The 16,394-nt window shown below is 40.8% G+C and overlaps 2 protein-coding genes across 2 annotated transcripts; one reads left to right on the plus strand and one right to left on the minus strand.

The window, feature by feature from the left end:
* The first annotated feature begins 5,756 nt into the window (after positions 1–5,756).
* Positions 5,757–11,482, plus strand: LOC134870527 (ras-related C3 botulinum toxin substrate 1). The gene is made up of 6 exons (XM_063892721.1): positions 5,757–6,078; positions 8,197–8,268; positions 8,932–9,049; positions 9,550–9,612; positions 9,824–9,983; positions 10,114–11,482. The coding sequence occupies exons 1-6, from the start codon at positions 6,044–6,046 to the stop codon at positions 10,242–10,244; spliced, it is 579 nt and encodes a 192-aa protein (XP_063748791.1). The 5' UTR covers positions 5,757–6,043; the 3' UTR covers positions 10,245–11,482.
* Positions 11,483–11,793: 311 nt separating this feature from the next.
* crym (crystallin, mu) lies at positions 11,794–15,380 on the minus strand. The gene is made up of 8 exons (XM_063892720.1): positions 14,975–15,380; positions 13,893–14,043; positions 13,736–13,798; positions 13,544–13,645; positions 12,951–13,134; positions 12,738–12,859; positions 12,565–12,649; positions 11,794–12,035 (listed from the first exon to the last, which is right to left on the minus strand). Exons 1-8 carry the CDS (start codon positions 15,139–15,141, stop codon positions 11,962–11,964), a joined length of 948 nt encoding a protein of 315 aa, XP_063748790.1. The 5' UTR covers positions 15,142–15,380; the 3' UTR covers positions 11,794–11,961.
* Between the last annotated feature and the right edge of the window lie 1,014 nt (positions 15,381–16,394).

Here is a 16,394-nt window from a genome sequence, read left to right on the forward strand (position 1 = left end):
TTGACCCATAAACTTGGCCTCAGTCTGACATCATGTTTGCCCACATTAATGTATATTTATTTCTCCTCCTTTACAAGCCAGCAGAAAAGAAACACTGGATGGATGCACTTTATATTTCCCTAGAAGCGGGTTGCCACGACACAGCATGTCAGCCACATTAAAACATCTCATGTGCGGGGAGTAGACGGACTGACCTCCAGCCCTGTGAGTGATTATGGACGACCGTGTGCATGTTCAGCAGTCTGATTACAGCACAGGCACATGCACTAATGTATGCATGCATGTGAGAACTGTAGGATAAGGCTATTTTAGTTGGCTCATGTGGCTTTGTGAAGAAAAATGAAGCGGAAAATCTGAATTAAGAGACCCTATCATGCTTTTCGGGGTTTTCCCCTTTCCTGTTGTTTGTTATAGGTTTTAGTGCATGTCAATGGTCTGCAAAGGGTAAAATCTCAAAGTTTCTCTCCCACCAATCCCCACCATTGCTGAAACGCCCTCAATGGACGCCTTTGTTTACATCTGTAACATGCTGACATCACTACGTAACACTTATATTGGCTAGCCCTCCAACACATTGGGGAGGGAGATCGCTAAGTTGTTGTCCAATCACAACAGCGCCAGCCAGCTAACCAATCAGAGCAGACTGGGCTCTGGTTTCAGGTGAATAGAAGTGCTGCAGCACAGGCAGTATGAGAAAAATAAAGAGCTTTTTGAACATTGGAGCATGGAGACATGTCGGAGTAGAGACACAGAATATAAATATGAACCTGAGAATGAGCATAAAAGGGCCCCTTTAAACTTAACCCACAACAATATCCCATAACCTGTTCTATTCTAAAGGTTGTAGACAGATACCCTAAGAAATGTGGGGGGGAGAAAAAGACAAATTAGACGTCATCACACACATATTTGAGTTTATAAATCTGCTGTACCTCCTGAGTTTGTCTTTATATGTCCTCCAAAACAGGCTCATCCTAAATGTTAGGGCGCGACTTTTGTCGCAATCATGGGGAAGTGACCCTGTGCTGCGTGGGACCGGATTCATCCAGCGTGTCTCTTGGCTGCTTTCGCTCGGCAGTAGCATCCTGAGCACGTATTACCTGCTTCATGACCCATACCATAATAATGAGGAAGATGTTGAGCCCTGCAGCTTCAGCCCTCTGTATTAGAGTCTGGTTTGTTTGTATTGAGACTGATAATTTAATGTCTACTCAGCCCTTTTATGCACAGTAATATTGGTGTTCAAACAATACAAAATCATGCTCTATGCATTTGTCATGTCACTGAGGACAGTCTACTACCAGTAAAGGGTCACTTCAGGGTTCCTATGAACATTTAGTGGGTTTGGTTGTGTGAATAAATACTCAAAGCCGGGACTGCATTTGTCTTTTGTAACCTGGGGAGTTTCTGAGGAATTCCTTAATCTTGTGAAAACCATCTGCAACAATCCCACACACATTCCTGCGAACACAAACACACAAAAATGTGACACTTCCTTTCTCACAATGGCTGAGACAGAGAAGCAGGCAATGCCGGTGAAGAATGGAAGAGCAACACACACACACACACACACACACACACACACACACACACACACACACACACACACACAGAAAAAAAAGGGAGGACAAGGGAAACGCGTGGGACATCTTTCCAGCTGGGAGCCAAGGGAAACTTCCCATCACATCCACTGCAGCAGCATGTGACTCTCCTCACAGCGTGAACAGATCCCATCGGATGGGATAGCAGAAATGACTCATATAAGCGGTTGTTATCTGAAATAAATAGCGTTTCAAATTGATGGCACTGGACATAAGTGAGCCCTCAGAAGCTCCCCTTTCACCTGATGACTAAAGCTCTGCAATTACTGCATGTCATTTCCCATGAAAAGTGAGGACTGCTTCAAAAGTTTATTTTTAGGGACATTTAACATCTGCTGCCTCTCTTTAAAGCTGCACAAGCTGCAGTCTGAACATCCTTCTATCACCGTTTAGCATGCAGTCGAATCTTAGAGGCTTGCAGGGAGCGTCAAATTTAATTTTACAGCTTCCACACAACGAAAAATAATCAATTTCCTGCACTGAGACTTTTAGGAATGGGATTTGTTGCATTGTGCAGCCATTGGGGGGATTATGAGACAATAAGCCACTGGGCAGAGACAAGCAAAAGTCCCAATCGTCTTTAATAGAAGATTTACAGACTTTATTATGGGTTTACTTTTTTCCTATCTCTTTCTTATTTTGTATATCTTTTTGTGATATGGTGTACTTTGGGGTCATTTTGTTTGCTTTTTGGGTCGGTTTTTTTTGTGCCTCTTGTAGTTTTTTGGCATCTCTTTGTGGTAGTTTTGTGTCTCTTGCAGTTATTGTGTTAATGTTTGGTCATGTTGTGCCTCTTTATAGTAATTTTAAGTATTATTTGGTCATATTATGCAACTGTAATGGTCTTTTTGTTTCTATTTGTGATTGCTTTGCAGTTGTTTTGTGCCTCATCATTGATTTTGTGAATTTGTGTGCCTCTTTGAGACCATTTTGTTTCTTTACTGTTGTGTCTCGCTTGATTTCCCCTCCTTGGTTGTCCCTCCCCTTGACCTGATTAACTGCCCCGCCCTTATTGTTTACACCTGTGTTCACCTTGTGTATTTAAGCTGTGTTTGTCTCTGTGCCCAGTGCCAGATCGTTTTGAGTTGCCACCACGCTAGTGTGCGTATGCTTAGAATTTTGTGACTATGGAATATTACCTCTAGTAAAAAAACTTTTTTTGGAAACTCTTTTTGTGTCGAGTCGTGCGTTTGGGGTCTATCATTTTATTGTGCCTCAGACGTAACATTTATTTTGTCAATTTGTGTCAGTTTGTGTCTCTTCAAGTGACATTTTGCAAATGAAAGCCAGGCATTATGGATCCCTCGGCCTGTGCATGGTTCAGTAATCCATCTCTGTGTGCAGTTACATTTAGCAGAAGAGTAAGGTGTATTTTATGCATTGTATGTGAAGTGAGTGAGGAGAAATTAGGTTAAAAGTTATTCATTGATGCAGCTGTGACAAATTATCTATTTTTATCAGATATGCAGTGCCTTAATCAGACTTGCCTCCACAGATTAATCCTCTAAAAATCTATCAGATGTCACGGTTGCAGCTGCTGAATGATTCATAGCAGTGCTAGATATCTATAGGATCTTATCTCTGCAGGATGTATGGCTTTACATTGTTCACATGAGGGAACCAGAAGTAGCAGCATCCTCTGCTTCAACATCTGCTTTATGTTCTCCGCTCTGCTAAAATGGTGACGATAACTTGTGGATACTCTCATCCTTTAGCTTTCACTCCATTAAAAATGGTTATTTACTCCACATTGTGTGATGGCAGGCGCCCCGTGGACTCTGTTGTGAGTGCCATACCATTACAGAGCACATTCTGCCATTTAAGTGTTGATTGCCTGCAGACAGTCAATCTGACTCCTATGCAAATGAGAGCACCATGACAGGGGTCATTAAACCTTGGTGATTATTTAGAAAGCTAATGGTTAAACATAATGATGCGATAAAATGACTCTCAGAAAGGCAGTGTGAGAGGGAGGTGAGGGCGGCGGGGAGGCAGGTGGAGAGCTGAGCGTGACAGTGCACAATAAAAGCCTCACCAACAAAGATCACCTTAATAATAGCTGTGCTTTCTGAATCACCCTATAGGAAGCTGTACCAATCTTTCTTCCAAAGCCAGGCTAGCTTTTGACCTTACTTCTCTTTATGCTAAGCTACTAGCTGCAGCTACATGCAGGTTATGCTTCCTTCTTTATGATGATATGGTTGGTGGGTTTAATTCAGTAGAAAGAAAATAGTTCCTACATGAAATTGCTTTCAACAAAGTCTCTGAAGGGGTTTGTGTATATAGGTCATGATTTCCTGAAAGATATATTACTGTTTAGTTTAAATTATTCTTTTTGGTGCTCCGAGCTCTACAAGCAAGTGCCGTCTAGTTTCATTACGTGAGAGAAAAGGCAGAGCTTTCTTACACCCAATATTGATAAATACCGCCACAGGGGGAAATGTGTTTTTAAAATGTGTGGTGAACTGTCCCTTTAACAGACAAAATGCAGAATATCTGGGTCATATTTTTGTTGTATTTTCAGCTTTAAAAGTTGAAAAGCAGAAGCACTTTCGAAACAAAATCAACCGACCTCCAAAGAGCAAAACTTTTATTGTAATTAGGTTCCCTAGCAGATGAATGAAATCATGTTTCAGAAGCAGCTTGGAAATTAATGACAACAAATGCCACACAAAGATGTATTGCAATGAAAGGATGATCTCAATGCAATACTAACTACTCAGAAATGTGTCTGTGAAACTCCTTCAAGATGTATTACAATTTTCTAATATGCTTTTCTTTCTGAAGATGCGTGAATACTGCCTCGGAGCAGATTTCCTCTTTAATGTCTTTTCTCAGTTTGACATCCTTAGGTCCCACAGCGCAGTCCCACTGTGTTTTACAGCCTCCCTGATGTGGCGACGACAGGCCTGTTTATCCTTCATTGATCTCCCTCCTCTGCTTTTACCACCAATTTAAGGCTGACATTTATCCTATTAATGTGTTGTTTGCTGGAAAATCCCCCAATAACATTATCCACAGTCAAGGTTACTAATGTATGTGAGTGTGTGTGTGTGTGTGTGTGTGTGTGTGTGTGTGTGTGTGTGTGTGTGTGTGTGTGTGTGTGTGTGTGTGTCTCCACTATGTGCTACACTGATTGCCATAGACTTGATGGAGAATAAAAACCATTACAAATATGATGCATGAGACTTTCGACATTCAACAAACTGAGGATAAAGTGTGTGTGTGTGTTTGTGTGTGTGTGTGTGTGTGTGTGTGTGTGTGTGTGTGGGGGGGGGGGGGGGGGGGGGGTTCATGTGGATGCTATCATAGACTAGTTTGACAGTACATTGTGAAATGCTGCCCTCCCGTGGTCACATGTTAAACTGCACTGAATGATTACACAATACTGCGTGTAAAGGGATTACTGAGTATCGCAAAATTATGAGAAACTTAAAATACTTGAGAAACTACCACTTCGGATCTCAAGATACCTACTTAGTATCACAGAAAAAGGACTTGAGTGACTCAGTAATGCAAAAATAATGACTTAGTTTGCAAAATAATGACATGATATCTCAAAATAATATCTTAGTAATGCAAAATTATATTAAAAAAATATCTCAAAATAATGAGATGTTATGAAAAATAGGGAAACATGTTCTCAAATCATAAATGGTATAAAAATACTTAAATTATCTTTCATGTGATTCTTTTAATGGTGTTAAATGTGCTTCGATATTTTTTATTTGGGAAAAGTATTTTCATATTTCTCCCATCCATGTATCTAACAAAATGTAGGATTCTTTGCTATAGATTAAACCATCCAACATTATACTTAAGTATAACAGACATTTAATTGGACTAAGAGTACTTTTACCCTTAATACAGGCACCTTTTCCTAATCATATATACTCTCACTTAGGTAACATTCTTGATGCAGTACTTTTTAATTGAAAATATTTTTTAAAGTATGGTATTATTACTTTTACCCAAGAAATCCGAGTATCTTTTCCACCACTACTGTATTTACCAAAATAGAAGTGTACCTGAGTGGCCTTGTCACCTGGTGTGTTTCCAGTAGTCACCAGTAGATGGCAGTGTTTCTCCGGCCTTCGATCACCGGATGTGGCCATCAGGGATCTCGGGATCTCCGAGCTCCAGCTCTCATCTGTGGGCGTTTTTTTCCTTTTCCCCTGTCTTGGTCCAGCGTTTTTTTTTTTCTGGGTGTTGCCTGTTTGGATTACAACTTTGGAGTTTCACCGGGTGTTGCTGAGTAGGACATACAAGCCGGATAACTTTCTTTAACGAGAACATTATATTAACTTTTGGAGTGCAGTCGAAGGCACTTTGGTTACGTTGCCAAGCGACACGGGCTGGTTTTATTTTAGCCGCCGTTAGCCGTTGCTAAGCTAACCGAAACCACCTACCGTTGGCTGGGTTGCTAGCGAGAGAGGCGACCAATGCAGGCCATTAAGTGTGTGGTGGTGGGGGACGGGTAAGTTTAACTATATTTTTAACCTTTAAACCATATATTACCACAATTAGACTCATATTGTAGTGGTGTGAAGCTAATATAGTTACTTTTTGCTAACCCGGTTACCAACAGTTGACTTACGGCTAACAAGCTCCAGAAAACCGCAATGTAGTTGGAGGCGGTGACCTAATGCCATATTTGTAACCTTATTTTAACTCATAAAACGCCCAAAATCGACTTGCATGAATGTGGTTCAACAGCTAAGATAGTTGGTTGTCGTTGACCCCTTTTCATACACTTTGTTAACCACTACGAAGCTCCAGGTAACATGCTAAGGTAGTGGGAAACGTGACGTAAAACCACCTTTGTAACCTTATTTTAACCCATAAAACACCCAAAATGGACTCGTATGATAATTACACAGTTGCTAGTCATTGCCCCTCTTTTCATACACTTGTCCAGCCGCTATGAAGCTCCAGATAACATGCTAAGTTGAGCAACAGCTGTTGTTGTGCCTGCTCTGCAGCCCAGCTGGGTCAGACAGATTTATCTACATGCTCGGGTTAGGTGTGACTAGATGGGTCACAGCATGTCATTTATTAGACATGACGCAGGCTGCCATGTCGACAGCTAAGTGAGCTGCTTTATAACCCGTCCCATGTAGAAGCAGAGGTGAAGGAAGCACTCAGGTCTTGTACTTAAAAGCAGTAGTACCTTTAAGTAGTAGAGTGTAGGAATACTCTGTAAAAGCAATCAAATGTTACTCAAGTAAAAGTACAAAAGTATTAGCATCAAAATAAACTTAAAGTACCCAAGGTAAAATAAGTCATTATGTAGATTGGCCTCATTTCAGATGAATATTTTAGATGGTAAAGGTTCAGCTAACTTTAATGACTTTGTATACTGTAGGATTGTGAATGTTAATCCAGGTGTTACTTAAGCTTTATTTAAGTGTTGTTTTGTTTTACATTAAAGGTATTATTTAAATATAGTGAAGTAAAAGTACTCTATTTACCTTAATTATTTATACTAATGTGTATTAGCATCAATAATACCAAACTAAGAGTAATCCCTATGCAGGATGGCCACTGGAAAAATATACAGCTGTGGAAAAGATGAACAGACCACTTCAGCATTATCAGTTTCTCTGGTTTTATTATTGATAGACATGTCTTTGAGTTGAATTATTATAATATATTTTTTGTATTGTATTCTATAAACTACTGACCATTTTGCTCTGTGTTGGAATTCAACAGACACTGAAATGGTTGCCATACATGTAGAGATAAAGATTTAGGAAACATTTGGATTGGTCTGTTAATTTGTCCCGGAGCTGTATCAATGATCCATTGCATCATTTTCATTCTGCTGCTGGTAGCAAAGGTGGAGCTAACTTTAATGACTTCTATACTTCCAGGTATCTAAGTCCATAATAATACATCTTAATTATTCTTTGTTAAGTTATTAATATGAACCTGCAAAGTAACAACTGAAGCAGGGTCATAAATATAGAAGAGTAAAAAGTGTTAATGTGCGGCCAAGTTGTGAGACAGTACTTTACCTAAGGACACTTTGTAAGGTTGCCGTAAACCAAAGTCACTTAAGGCCTTGTAACAACTTATTTTTCAGTTTATTGGATATCACAACTACAATCAAGTCAAACACCAGCTTTATAGCCGCCTTTGATTTATAAACCGATGACGTGGTCTTAAGATAAGATAACCTTTATGAGTCCCACAGCCGGGAAATGACCAGTGTCATTTCTTCAGCAAATGGACAGTGCAACAACAAGAGGAAGTTCTAAAATAACAACTGAGAACCGTTTCACATATAATATAGGGTCTTGCAGCTAATGATCATTGATATTGCCCATGAAAAAAGGAATTGGATGATACTAAAATGATCCTCCCATGGGGGGAAACTGCACTCAAGTTGGGGCAACACAGGTTAAACCAGACCTCCCTGACTTTTTAACCTGTCAGGCAAGACAGGTTATACTTACAACATGCATAAATACTAAGAAACTGACTTGTGTTTTCCCAAATTACACTTGAGAATATACTGTAAAATTGTGACAATACAGCAGAAATATTTTGATCTCATCTTTGTATTTTCTCTTTCAATGTTTTCTAATCTCAGGGCTGTGGGGAAAACATGCCTGCTCATCAGCTACACTACCAATGCCTTCCCTGGAGAGTACATCCCCACAGTGTAAGACACACACACACACACACGAACAGCTGGGTTAAGAGGGTCAGCAATCAGTTGTGTCTTTGAGCTTTATGTCTTCACCATATAGTATAGATGAGGTAATGTTGGGCTGGGCAAAATAAATCTTCTACCGTATTATGTAATTTCACATCTTGATAATGGTCTGTATCCTGATATAGCAAGTTCTCTGATAATTATATAAACATATAGTCCTAAATAAATTATGGTAAAGCTCGTTTTTCCATGCTACCAAATATTAACTTGAGAAATAAAAGATCATCTCATTTAAATATGATTTTTTTTGTTGCAAGATGTTCAAAGTGACATTTTAGAGAAATAAGTATAAATATTTCCAGCTGCACACTGGACTATGATAGCATACACACAGATTAGGACTATAGTTGCACCCCTGCACTGAATGGAAATGTGAAGTTTGATGTTAAAAACCAGTCGTCTTCAAATGATGTTCCCGTAAATCTGAGTTAAATTTTCCCTTAAATTTGAGTTAGTATGAGTGTGAATTCACACATCATTGTGTGGATAAGTTCACCAGGATATGATTCCATTAAAAGACTCTAAATGATCATGTTGAATAATCGCCTAGCCCTATCCGCAATGCATTAAACTGCATTTTACACCTTATCCTCTCCTCCGCTGCTACAGCTTTGACAACTACTCTGCAAATGTAATGGTGGATGGTAAACCGGTGAACCTGGGCCTATGGGATACAGCCGGACAGGAGGACTACGACAGGCTGAGGCCTCTGTCCTACCCTCAGACGGTACGTACACACATCTATACACTTTACTAACAGACCATCGCCGTGCCCACACCAGTATCAGCCAGACAATGTTAGCATGAACACTGTTTTCACTTAGCCACCATTGATTTAGAGATATTCACTGGCTTTAAATGCTTAAGAGACTCCGCAGAGTAGAGCCTTGTATCCATAGTACCTATACACTGTCTGCAGGAAGTGAAAGGAAGCACTTGTTTGCGCTCTTTGTCCCGACAACAAACCGGCCTCTGTGCCAGAGGCTCACAAGGAGCTGAGAGCGAGAGTCAGTGTGAATCTAACCAACAGAGTCTACATTTGTGAACCCTCATGCCTTAGCATTTGGGGTCTATTAAGTCTCTGTTGTGTGCTACATTCAGCATCATAGTGTGGATTAATCTCTGACCAAGATGAAGTTATTCTTGTCCCAGTAGTAATAGAAGGACTTACACAGTGGCTATACAATGTGTTAATGGTGTGTTGATGTTTGTCATTTTCCTCCTCAGGATGTTTTCCTGATTTGCTTTTCACTCGTCAGTCCAGCCTCCTTTGAAAACGTCCGTGCCAAGGTGAGAAAAACTTGCTCAAGTTTGTCAAATCTGCCACTCATATTATTTAATAAATACTAGGTTAATTGTTTGGATCACATTTCATGATTACATCTTTTTTGGTAGAGGAATAACACAGCTGTATCTTGGATGCTAGCCATTAGACAATTGCCGTTTCTGACACAACTATTAATGTAACGGTGTCTCTCCGACTCTCTCCCTCCTCCCTCAGTGGTACCCTGAGGTGAGACACCACTGTCCCAACACGCCCATCATCCTGGTGGGCACCAAGCTAGATCTGAGAGACGACAAGGACACTATTGAGAAACTGAAGGAGAAGAAGCTCACCCCCATCACCTACCCTCAGGGCCTGGCCATGGCTAAAGAAATAAGTCAGTTGAAACTCTACAAATTAATCATTTGAAAAGGGTTGAATTATGGAGGTTACAAAAAGGTCTCATGGTGCCATGATTTGCTGACTGGTTCCTCTGCCTTTTTGTTTCCCTCTCCTCCGCCCTCCAGGTTCAGTGAAGTATCTGGAGTGCTCCGCTCTGACGCAGCGCGGCCTAAAGACGGTGTTTGACGAAGCCATCAGGGCGGTGCTGTGCCCCCCGCCTGTCAAGAAGAGGAGGAGGAAGTGCAGAATATTGTAATGGAGAAATACAGGGAGTAGAAAAACACAGTTGCAGTCAGAACCCGCCTACCTAGAAGAGGAAGATGGTGGCTGGGTTCCCCACATATCTATTCACCCCGTGTCCTTGCTTACATAGAAGCTCTGGTAGATCAGATATCCTTCTGAAAGGACTTCACAGATTTAAGCAGTGCTGAAGGTTCTTCTCTCAGATCTGGTTTCTGTTTGCTTGAATCTGTACCGTCCTTTCAGATCGACAGGAATGAAGTGACTTTATTAGGCCTTGGGGAATGTGAGGGTGGGGTTTGATTTAAGGAGAAAGAGGGAGGCTTTTACGAGAAACATTTCACATCATCCTTCGTCTACATTGTGAAGAAACACTACTTGAATGTGATTTAATCATGAATTAACTGAAGATTTAACTCTGAGAAGGAGGTCCTGCATTGCACTCTTTCCCCTACACACTACACGATTCCTGCTGCCTTGATGAAATTCTAGTTTTAGAAAGAAATGTGTTTCAGTAGCTTTAATTTCTCCTCTTTTTTTTTCCATCGTCAGTTTCTTTTCAGCTGCGGTTGTTGGACAGTTAAGTTTACATGTTTCATCTGACTAGACTGAGGTGTTGCCAAAACTCGGTCAACGGTCATCCCTTTGTAGTCGCTCCTTGGACATTAAATATCTCTCCTTTTTGTTAATTTAGTTTCTAACCTGTTCAAGGTACCATCATGCAGTCACGGTTCAATCCTTAAATAGCATTTGTTGTAGCTGCTGCTAAACTAAGTACTAATTTATCCGTACAAGTAACAAGCATTTAAAACACGGTCTCTGCTAGACGTTTAACAGGTGAATGTGAACACGCAGTATTTTATAACTGTCGGGCCGGTGCAGGTGCAGCGCTGCCAGTGTTGTTGTGCTGTTTCTTCCTCAATCTATCTGTAATTATGGTTATATAACTCTGAAGTTCTTGTTGTTTTTCACCACATCTACTACTGTGTTTAATGAAATCTACGAGCCAGTGCTCTCTCGGTTGTAACGGATGTCTTTTGTTGTACAATAAGAGCAGTAACTTCTAAAGCAAATGCATTTTATTTTTAAATGAGCAATGATCAAATTGCATGGGTGCTCTGGGGAGTCGCTGTAAATCTAATTTTATCAGAGCGCAGTGGACACGCGGATTTACTTCTCTCGCTTAATGTTTTAATTTTCACATAGTAATATGCTGATTTTCTTTTTGTAAGCAAATAAATTCATTTAAAATTATCTGTTTGATTTGTCATTTCTGTCTAAACACATAAGGCTGCAGGGATTAGTAAGACTGCAAAAGATTAGGTTGTCTTGTTTAATTTAGTGTTATGGTATGCTCAAGAATTCACTCGCATAACAAATAAAATTCACATTTTTAGGTACAAATATCCCCATGTCAGTTAGTAACAGTTAACAATAGCACAATTTCAATTTGAATGAATGTTACGGACAAACGTAGATGGGAGACAAAAAGTTAAAAAGCACACGGTGCGGAAATGTGACCTCGTTTACACTGAATAAGGATCACAATGGCAGGCTGCGATGAGTGAGGGTGAGCAGAATATTTATTTCAGTTGTTCCAGCTGACAGTGGAATCACATACTTACAGACAAGTCTTAAGGAACAATGGTTAAAAAAAATGCTGGTTTTTCCTATAAAATGTCCCAGAGTTCAGAGAAGTTTGAAACAAGTCAAGATTGAAATACAAGGCCACTTCATGATTTGCAGGATTTGGCTTCCCATTGGTCGAACACCAGCTGAGCGGACACCGCATCTTCCACTCCCATGCCTGTGATTAAAGAAAGAAGAGTCTTCATTTATTGAATTGGAAAAAGTACTCCAATCTCTAGTGACTAGCCATGATATGGAGTCATATGAAAGCCGTTAGATGTAAAATAATACAAAACTACATGTGGAAATATAAAAAGGAATAGATACAACAAATAAGCACATTAATCCAAAAAAGGAAATCTAAAGAATAAATAAAATAATAAACGTTAACATTTGTAAGGAAGGGAAGTATAAAAATATAAAGAACCATTCCAAATTATAAAACAATAATTAAAAGCACTTATTTATGTATGTAATGATATTTTAAATTACTCTATATATTCTGTATTTTTTATTTCATGTGATTTATTTATATCTGTGTTTTGCTAATGCTCTAATGTTTTTGTTACTCCTTAAGGACCAGGCTGTCAGTCAACTGCTATGGGCAGGACTTGCTGCCCAGGTTGATGAGGCAATATCTGCACACCAGAATCCTGCTTTGGTTGGAGCTTTTTAAAAAAAAATCTATACAATCAAGTAGGGCTTACCGAGGGATTTGAACACGGTTGTCTTCTCTCTGAGGGCTGGTTTGGTCCCATTAATAACATCTCCGAGCTCTGCAAACACCTCGGCCTGAAACCAATCATTATCCATTTTAAACAAATGCTGCAAAAAGACAGTTTTGTCAACGAGGCAGTTAGAAAGCACAATGCAAACTGACCCCGGAGAGGATGACGTCCCCGGACTCCTTCATCGCCCCCTCCCTGCTGTCCGCGTACACCACGGCCTCCTTCATTAAAACGTCGTCCAGCTCCCGCCAGTTTGGCCTGCAGGCTCCGACCGCTGCTCAGAGACCAACCAGAATCAGGAACAGGTTTAGGTCTACACATACGAGGAAGTGTGTGTTGTGTGGGTGTGTGGTTTGTTTACTCACCTGCCACATGTGCTCCTGGTTTGACCCACTGACCAAACAGCACCGGCTCTGTACATCTGGTTACAGTCACTATGACGTCCGCGCCCCTCACCGCCTCCTCGGCTGAGACACACACTCTCACCGGACCGCTGACTGAACGGCAAAACCTCTCCGATCCCTGACCTGTGCGGCTCCAAACGCGCACCTGTGATGAGCATCCAGGAAATCAATGCAACAAATAGTCTGGCAATAACACCCTGAAAGAAAACACTATTACATATTCATTAAATTATATCACATTTTATTAGCCTTACAGCTGCCAGTAGGTGGACTTTGTTTACTAGTTTCAAATCTTTATGCTATGTTGAGCGGCTATTGGCATTAGCTTCAATCTTCTCATCTGAAAGAGAAACTCCCTCTGGAGAGATGTTCGCCTTTGCATAACATTTACATGCACAAAAAACTTTACAGCAAAGGGAAACCCCTAAAAAGCACAATAGGGTCTCTTCAAGACACACGAATAATACCCCAATTGTTCTTATCATGCATATTTGAAATGGCCCTCAACTGATAACTCTGTTCAGGCTGACTTAAAGACATTGTTGTAACCGTACCTCTTTAAATGAAAACATTTCGGTGAAGACTTCGTAATGACTCAAGGCCTGAACCCCACTCCCCAGGATGGCCAAAACCTCTGCCTCAGGACACATCAGCAGCTGCGTAACAAAAGCACGTCATAGTGAGAACAAGAAGAAGTACAAGTTAGAGAACCAACCGGACACGATGCTCATAAACATTGGAGGTACCTTAGCAGAGATGGCTGAGGCGGCAGCTGTCCTCATCCTTGTGATCACCTCTCCATTCATAACCTGCAGGATGGAAGCGTGACTGAGGCTGTTAAAGCTTTGCCTTTTGCTCTCTCTTTAGGTAATCCATGCATGCGTTTAATAAGGTTTTACTCACTGCCTTTATGTTCCCATACTCCGGGTCCAGCAGCACCACTGTGGATTGTGTGGACGGCAAAGTTGAACCGTCCTCCCTCTTGTAGAAACACACAAACTTTGTGCACAGGACTCTGTTTTTCTCCATGTATGTAGGCATCAATCCCAAAAAGCTGTGAAACAGAAGGAGCACCACTCAACAATACAGCTTATTATTGTTTCACCTGCAGGACATTTCACCGGAAGGATGTCCACAATCAAACCACTAGAAAGAATTTGCTTTGAAAGTGAGCATTAAATATCATATAATGCCTTATAATTATCGGACATTTTTCTAGAGATGACACATGACTTTCTTGCATGTCAAATATTAATACCTTTTAGAGAGTGGTTAAGAAAAAACATTAGTAGACTATTTACTAGGAAAGTAAATAATACATAACATGGCTGGGTGTGAACGCCACAAAGGAGGTAACAAGGACAAGGTAACAGAAGTTCAAATACTATGGTCTTAAAATACTCCATTACAAGGGAAAGTCCTGATTTCCAATTATGACTTAAGTAAAAGAGTGAAGTATTAGCATCAAAATATACCTAAAGTACAAAAAGTATTATACATTACACCACAGCAGCACCATGTGTTTGTATGCCTACAAAGTAACTAGTAACTATGAGGGTTTAAATAAAAGTAGTGGAAGCATTAAACGGAAATACTTAAACACAACACTAGAGTAAGTTTAGTTACTTTCCACATCAGATTAAAATGATAACTCTTTACCAACAGATATAACTAGGGTGACCAGGTAGGGTGGCCAGACGTCCGGCTTTAGGCTACAGTGAAGGAGGACAAATACGCGTCCGGCGCAGCATTAAGCCGGACGCCGGACAGGGCATTGAAAAGCCGGACTGTCCTGGGCCACCCAAGATATAACGTTTGTGTTTTTGAATAAGATTCACCTCAAAGACAGACGAGTTTGAAACAACCATTAAACCATGCAATAGATTCTATAGCAACCAGGTAAACAATGCTATTAAATATTAAAAACAAAGCCTCATATTTTAGGACTACACTGAGTTAGCCACAGAGGCTCACAGCAGGCCTACCCGTGGTGTTTCTGCAGCGGCACGGTCATGCGCACAGGCTGGATCACCTCTGCCGGGTCCCGGCTGGAGAACTTCCCCAGAGCCTCCTCCAGCCGGGGGAGCAGCTCTCTGTACCGCAGCAGACCCTCCAACTCATGCTCCCAGATCACAGCTGGAGGCCCGGCCATGCTGCAGCTCCTTAGATCAGTGACTGCGTTGAGTTGGGTGCAAAGTTTAGCAGCTCACTTTACGTGTTGCATTCAAGAGCCGCAGAAAAACTGTGATGTGGTAGGTTGTTCTCGTTCAGTGGCGTTTAAACGTTTGCCTGCATTTTAAGTTTCCCAGTCAAAAAACAAGTTTCCCAGTCAAAAAACAAGTTTCCCAGCCAAAAAACAAGTTTCCCAGCCAAAAAACAAGTTTCCAACACTGAAAAGGTCTCCTCAGGATTCCATCCAAAGCCACTCCCCCAGTAAAGGTTAATAATGTAACTCTTTAACTTGGTTCATTCTGCCTACCAAGTCCTTTTATTTTAACACTTTGCTGTTGATACTGCTTTTTTTATTTACTTACTTAGTTGAATATAAGGTTTTTAGTTGTTAAAGCATTTTCCCACCATTAGTAGACGGACAGGTAGGTTCAGTAGACTTTGTAGTCCTGTGATTGCCCTCGGATTTTTATGAGCATTTCATTTATTGTTTGCTTTAGGTATGCCAGATGAATTTTGCAGTGTTTTTCATTACAAAGAAAACGTGTTCAACCATGGCTTCAAGTGCCTATTGAGTAAAATGAAGCATTGAATTAAGTTTAATGACAATTTGTGAATATTGCATTATATTCAATCATAACTATAACCAAATGTTATATTCAAATATGAGGGTCATCAGTGATTTACAATAAAACCATGCTATTGGGAAATGTAGCCTTTTAAAAGCATGTGAGGCTTATTCTGAAAATCATATTCTTCACTTAATCGTTCTGACTTTTGAAACGTGAACTTGTTCACCACTGCAAGGTTTCAAGGCTCCGCTCGAGCTTCACCAGGCTGAGGAACAGCTTCTTCCACCAGGCGGTCAGGATGCTGAACTCTCTCCTCTCACTCTCTCCCTCCCTCTCTCTCTATCGTCTGTCCCTCCCTCAATATTCTTTCTCCCTACCTGTCTCTCTCTCTCTCCTCCCTACCTCTCCCCCCATCCCTCCCTCTCTCGCCCCTGACCTCTCCGCCCTCCGTCCCACCCACCTTTCCCCACATCCTCAATGGAAATGTACCAGGACATGAATCCCCGTCCGTCACACAACCGTCCCTCATCCAACACCAGTCACTTTGTATTCTCCGCTGCTACTGAAAATGTGCTTTGCACAAAGTAGTTTTAGCAGTAAAGAACTACTTGCACTACTGTCAAACTGTTTTGATTGTGTCTAACATATTAGTTTTCTTTGTATA

This window comes from Eleginops maclovinus, chromosome 10 (genome assembly GCF_036324505.1).
Source record: "Eleginops maclovinus isolate JMC-PN-2008 ecotype Puerto Natales chromosome 10, JC_Emac_rtc_rv5, whole genome shotgun sequence".
Classification (NCBI taxonomy): Eukaryota; Metazoa; Chordata; class Actinopteri; order Perciformes; family Eleginopidae; genus Eleginops; species Eleginops maclovinus.